Source organism: Nematolebias whitei, chromosome 23 (assembly GCF_014905685.2).
Source record: "Nematolebias whitei isolate Nwh7 chromosome 23, NemWhi1, whole genome shotgun sequence".
NCBI classification, from domain to species: domain Eukaryota; kingdom Metazoa; phylum Chordata; class Actinopteri; order Cyprinodontiformes; family Rivulidae; genus Nematolebias; species Nematolebias whitei.
The window spans coordinates 1,117,983-1,124,498 of NC_056520.1; the positions used below are offsets into that span (position 1 = coordinate 1,117,983).

General features: G+C 45.5%; 2 protein-coding genes across 2 annotated transcripts in view; one reads left to right on the plus strand and one right to left on the minus strand.

Moving 5' to 3' along the window:
• Window positions 1–4,071, plus strand: part of mmadhca (metabolism of cobalamin associated Da) — a 7,197-nt gene extending 3,126 nt beyond the window's left edge. Inside the window, exons 5-8 of the mRNA XM_037696507.1 lie at window positions 2,963–3,068; window positions 3,141–3,250; window positions 3,325–3,411; window positions 3,486–4,071. Coding sequence (XP_037552435.1) covers window positions 2,963–3,068; window positions 3,141–3,250; window positions 3,325–3,411; window positions 3,486–3,704 — 522 coding nt within the window. The 3' untranslated portion in view covers window positions 3,705–4,071. The remainder of the gene's footprint in view (window positions 1–2,962; window positions 3,069–3,140; window positions 3,251–3,324; window positions 3,412–3,485) is intronic.
• A 1,680-nt stretch (window positions 4,072–5,751) lies between these two features.
• LOC119428995 (ly6/PLAUR domain-containing protein 6-like) overlaps window positions 5,752–6,516 on the minus strand; it is a 45,735-nt gene continuing 44,970 nt past the window's right edge. The window contains exons 3-4 of the mRNA XM_037696715.1: window positions 5,986–6,116; window positions 5,752–5,913 (exon numbers count right to left, since the gene is read on the minus strand). Coding sequence (XP_037552643.1) covers window positions 5,752–5,913; window positions 5,986–6,116 — 293 coding nt within the window. The remainder of the gene's footprint in view (window positions 5,914–5,985; window positions 6,117–6,516) is intronic.

A 6,516-nucleotide genomic window follows, 5' to 3' on the forward strand; every position in this document is an offset into this window, starting at 1 on the left:
ACACAGTACTAGTACAGCAGCCATGTTGCTCACACAGTACTAGTACAACAGCCATATTGCTCCCACTGTACTAGTACAGCAACATGGCCTAAAGTGTACTCGACAGAGAGTAGATCACTGCAGATCGAGGCCCAGCAAAAAGGGAAGAGATGAAGCTCTTTATGGAGCGGTTGACGAGCTGCAACACATCTCACCTGAGGCAGGCAGGTAACTCTGAAACACAAGAAGAAGCAGCAGCTCTCTCATGATGAACCCCCTAGAGGTCAGTGACCGTAACACCCTCCCCCATCAAATTTTCCACAGTAAAATGGATGTGCCATAAGTAGAACAGCTAGATCAACATTACATTTGGGAAAGAACATCGTCTGTCACATTCTCAGCTCCTTTCTTGTGCATGACGTCCACGCTCTGTTCCTGGGCAAGTGAAGCTCACCGCATTAATCGCTGGTTGTGGTTGTACATGCGTTTCAGGAATAGTAAAGGATTATGGTCAGTATAAACTAACAGGACTTGGTGTAGAACCTACATAAACTTCAAAATGCTGCAAAGCAAGTAGCATGGCTGAAGTTTCCTTTTCAATTGTGGAGTAGTTTAGTTGATGCTTGAACGTAGCTGAGACGAGTGATTCCATCTGCTCCATCCTGGAGCAACACAGCTCCAGTGGCGCTTGCACCTACTTCCAGCTTGAAGGCCTTGGTGAAGTCTGGAGCTGCCAATACAGGGGCGCTGCAAAGAAGAGACTTTGTACAGTCAAATGCATGTTGGCACTCACTAGTCCACATGAATGGCTCGTTTGGACTACACAGATGAGTTAGAGGAGCCACCACCATAGAGAACTTTCTGCTGGAGCGCCTAGTAGCCAACCAAACCCAAGAATCGCTGGAGCTCACGTGTTGCGGTGGGCACAGGGTAGCTCAGGATAGCCTCCACCTTGGCATTCACAGGACGTACCTGGCCACGGTCCACTTCCTTTCCGAGTTATGTCACAACCGCCTTGGCAAACTCACATTTTGCTAGGTTCAAGGTGAGGGAGGCAAACGCAGCTTTCTGAGTGTTAATATGATCAGTCCAGCATGGAGAATAGATTACAGTATCATCTAGGTAGACATTACAGTTCCCAATGTCTCTGAACACAAAATGCATCAGTCCCTGAAAATTACTGTGTATTGTAGGAAGTGGTCTGGTGTGACAAAAGCTGAAATATCAGAAGCTCTGGGGGTCAGGGGAACCTGCCAGCACCTTTCAGCTAATCTAATGTTGTTATATAGATGGCTGCACCAACGCTCTCTGAGTCAGCTGGCACAGTTCTGATAATCCTCCACAGAAGTGGTGGGGCGGTTGTGATAGACAAAGCTTTTCCTTAGTTTACACATTTCCTGTAGAAATTGATAAGTCGGTCTGTTTCGAGGCCAACCAGGGAGTCAGATTCAGATAAAACCACAATTGTTGATTTATTCAGGCAGACTATTTTTTCCTTGTCAGCCTTTGAGTCTGTACTGATACTTCCAAGATCCAAAATGTCCAGATTAGGGTGCATTCTACTGGTCCGTGCTTACGAGCTTCTTCAAGGTTGTTTTCATGCTGACGAGTCCCAAAGCCGCAGGTGGCCTGTGGTTCAAATCACTTCCATTCTACGGTTTAGCTCTTAAATCAGCTGATTTTGAGTCCTCAAAGCACAAACCAAACCTTCACATAGGCAGCAGCTTGTCCAGGTCCAAATTAGCCGTGACCGTCTTGCTTGTATGTTGATAAACCAGGATCCAGACTAGGAATGCGTGATATAAACGGTACACGGTAGAAATGATAGAAATTTAGCCTACGATATAGATCTGACTTCTACCGGCTCTCCGCAGTAATGCTGCGTCTGATGTAAAATCAGAGTTGTCAGATTTAATCGTTACTTTTTTTTAGTTAAACTTTCCACAAGTGGTGTTGGTCTTTTCTTCGAGAGCTAAGTAGCGAAGCTACAAGCTAACTACAGCTGGCTTGCCGTAGAGTTGTCGTATTCTGACGCATGCGCAACACGCTGTGTTCCGTCTAAAGTTTTTTTTTTCATCGTAAGTTAAAGTCAGCGTTGGTCAGCTTAAGAGAAACCTGCTCTCTGATCTGTGAAAAGAACTCTGTGTGATTTTTCTGCGAGACCCTCTGGTCAAAGCCACAGACTCATTTTGTGTCAGCTCCATTAAACTGGGAGGGGGCGCCCTCTAGAGGTTTGGAGGTGAAGTGTTTTCAGTTGCTGTTCATTTATGAAGTTAATAAGACTGGAAACTGTTAAGAGTTAACAACATATTTTGTTTAAAACATGTAGTTTTAGCCATATTTGAGATTTTTTGCACAAGAAAGGAGCCTAATACTTGATTTGTTTATTATTTAAAAACTCTGGATCTAGTAGTGAAATTTTCTTAATTCAAAATAAATGATGGCAAAATGACACCCTGTGCTATTTTAAATTCCTATTGCAAGTTTTATACCAAAAACATATTGCGATATATATATCGTTATCGCCACCCTTCACAATACATATCGTGATATGAATTTTATGCCATATCGCACTTTCCTAATCCAGACTATTCCAGAAACAGGAACCCTGTTATCATAAATCCAGTTGTATGTAATTCTGGCGTCCTCGTTCGACAGAGGTCGACACTTCCCCCCCAGAGATATATCCAGCTGCATGCGTGTCGTCCGAGCAGATGAGGGTTCTTCAGGACCTGTCGCTTTGTTGAAAAGATTTTGTCATTTACGTCGAACGTCCAGTTGGTCAGATCCAAAACGGTAGTTTTCATTTTGGAAGACGTGTAAAAAAAAAAAGGAGCTGCTCCGATACAAACGGAACAAAAAAAAAGCAGGAGGACAGGGAGCGAGAAGGAATGCGTGCGCCTCGTTCCAGAGCCAGTGAGGGGAGAAAAACTGTCATTTGAGAAGTTTTAGCACTGTTTTGAGAACACATTTTGTTTTTCAGGGGAAACTGGGTCCTTTATCCACCCGAGTCCACAAAGCGGAGCAGTACTTTAACCCCACAGACACCGACTGCTCCATCAGTTCCTGCCCCGAGCTGCTAAAGAAAGGTAAGAGGGTGGCGCCACCGCACGAACTCAAACCGATCGCTCCGTGCTTGACTGTAGCTTCTGAACGTCCAGAACTGGAGCAGATGTTCCCGTCGGCGCCCACCGCCTCCATCACCGTGGTGACGGTCGCACAGAGGACCGGTCGGCAGGAAGACGAGGACAAAACCCTGCAGCTTCATAAAGTGCGTCCTCGGCTCATTTCGGTAAACTCGTTGCCCCGTGAAGCGGGTTTTCAACGGGTGTTGTGTCGTTGCAGTTCGTGAACGGCGCCAAGGAGATGTGTTTCGCTCTGTGGACGGCGGGCTACTGGGCAGACTTCATCGACCCGACAACGGGAGCAGCCGTGAGTTCTCGTCTTCCCGACGGTTTTTCTTTAGCATCTCAGGATCCACGTCAACACCAATTTGTCCTCCGCAGTTCTTCGCGTCCCCGTCGAGTCTGGCCACGCCGCGGCCCGATGAGCAGCTGACGGACCCGGGCTTTCACATCGAAGTGTCGGGCTCCTGCACCGTCATCCGCCATATCCTGAGGGGGACGCCGCAGTTCGTGGGGACCGTTTTCACCAACGCGCCGGCGAACAGCGCCGCCGTCACGAGACTACAAGGACTGTCACGTGCGTTCGAAGACGAGGATTAGATTTTTTAATTATTAGAGTCCGAACAGAGTGCCTCTAATTCTGGTTAGGAGGTGTCGATCGTGCTTGGGTCCACTTTTAAAGGTTTTATCGTAACGCGAGCACACGACGGCGTTACGAAGCACCTGCGACTCAAATCCGATCGTTGTCCGTTTTTTTCTTTGCCCTGCACTACATCCAGGAAGAACCACCGACAACACACATTCACGACCCGGTGAATCTGTAGAAATGAATATTTTTAGAATGAAAGCTTATTTATAAAATTTCAGCTGCGTCTGGACTCTTGTCAGGTCAGGTATTTATTCTCCCCATGATTCTGTTGAAAACCTGTTTCTGATTACAAGCCACAGTGCAAATAAAATCTGTGAAGCTGCAGCGACCCTGAAGTTTTGTGCTCATTCACAGAAATGTGCATCGTTTGCAGCTCTAAAGTTTTAACCTAACTCAATGATTTTAAAGCTTTCTTTTTAAAGGTGCAAGCAGTGATTCGTGTCATTCCTGAACTATCTGCACTCGGACTGTGAACCCCGCAGACTGTTGGATTTGTCGCCCCCTGGTGTCCACTGTGTGTTGCTGCAGGCTAACCTGCAATAAGGTCGACCAGTAAAAACAAGCAAAACACACAGGACAGTACATATATAGATATAAAATACATAAAGATAAGAACTAAATGACTAACTTTATAGAATACAGACAAGTTAAAATCAATTTAGTGTCAAAAGCCAGAGAATAAAAGTTAGAGTCTTTAAACTAGACTTGAAAACAGTAAGAGGGAGCCTGCCTGACATGCAGTGGTAACTCATTCCACAGTTTCGGACCTGCAACAGAGAAGGTCCCGTCACCTCTGAGCTTTAAACAAGTGCCTGGAACCAATAAAAGCATCTGGTCTGCTGACCTCAGAGAGATGTGGGACATATGGCTGCAGCAGATCAGTGATAGGAGGGGGTAGAACTGTTCAGAGATTTAAAAATGTACAGAAGGATTTTCAAATTAATTTGAAAGTGAACCGGGAGCCAGTGAAGGGAGGCCAGAACTGGAGTAAATTAATCCGTGCACGACTGTTTAGTTTCATGGAAGGGTCTATTTTCACTCCCAGATTAGTGACAACTTATTTCTCTAACGGGGCTAGACAGGAAAGGTCCATACAGTGTGATTGTGCTGTTAGGTGGAAACAACGTGACTTGTGTCTTAAAGTTTAAGAAATGTAAAGCCATCCTGTCCCTGATGTCAGCCAGGCAGTCAAGAAGATGATGGATAGAAAGAGCACTAGTGTGATTCAGAGGGAAGTCAATTTGACTGTCATCGGCGTAGAAATGATAATTTACGAAAATGACACCTAGTGGCAGCAGGTATAAAGAAAAGAGGACCGAGAATAGACCCCTGCGGTACCACCCCAACCAAAGAGCTGCCGATGTTGAAATAAAATCCTTGATGCGTTTAATCTGTAACCTTTTACGTGACACGAACATCAAATGTGCGTTTGTTTAGCAGCCCCCTGAGAAACCCCGAGCAGCTGAGTTAATCTTACATCATATATTACATATTCAGCTGTTCGATGTGGTCGTAGCTCAGCATCATCCCCAACATGTGCTCCGAGTTCACACTGCTTTCATCCGCCTGAGGTGATCTGATGGACATTTCTTTAGTAATGATGCCGCCTTTCCCTTTTTGTGTGACGTAACCGCTTATTGCTCCTCCTGGCGGTCCTTGCAGAAAAGCGAGCACCTTCCTCTGCAGCCTGAAGCTCCGCAGCGTTTTTAGTTCGACGCCGGTTTTCTGACCTGAATGAAGACGCCGACTAGCGGACCCTGAGGTCACCCTGCTCGTGTGCAGCCCACAAGTTAAAGCACAAAAGATCACAATGTTATACTTTATTTTGTGTAAAAAATACAATTACATTGTTACATTGATTAAAATGGTTAATAATAAATTAGCATAAAATCAAATGTAAAAGGAGGAGGAAAGTACAGTTTAAAGGGAACAGGTTTGATGCTACAAGGCCCTGCTACTTACAGCGATTAAAAATGTTTTTAAGAACCCGCATCGTCTTCAAACGCGTCCTGCTGTCCAGGCGGCGAGGAAGCAGGGCAGCGCAGCAGGGTGGAGCCTCCTGCCCGAGCTCGCCAGACGAGAGCTGGAGAAGACGGCGCCGCTGTCGTTCCTCGGCACCAGAACGTTGCAGATGTTCCCCTCGCAGCAGGACGTGCAAACCTGCGGGACGGGATTCAAACGTGAGGAGAACCCGGACGAGAACGGAGCGAGAAGCAGAATCCCTGGGTGTACCTGGAAGCCATTGTGGGTGACGTTAACGCAGCCGGCGAAGCGGCAGCTCTCGGGCGTGGCGCAGCGTTTGGTTACAGAGACGCTGTCCCCGCGGTCGTCCATCATGTGGAGCGTGTGGCAGAATCTGGTGTCTACGACAGAGCAAAACTGAACTTGTAAAGAAAATAGACTAAATAGGAGAAAAACCTACATTTAACCAGCCTCTAATGCACGAGTCCAACTTAAGACCCGTGGGCCAAATCTGGTCCTTGTTCACATCTTTCTGGTCCACCAAAATATTTAATTTATAATTTTTTAGATTAGATTATTAGACTAACAATCTTTTCTTACCGTGCTTAAAAAAGATAATTTAGTGAAGACTAAGTAAAGTAAAAGTTGTATTTTTCAGTAACCTTTAATTTTGATGTGGAAGGAGCGACAGAAAACTCCCTGGCTCCGTTTCAAGTCCAGAATAGAATCTACATACATATATATATATATATACATACATACATATATATATATATATATATATATATACATACATACATA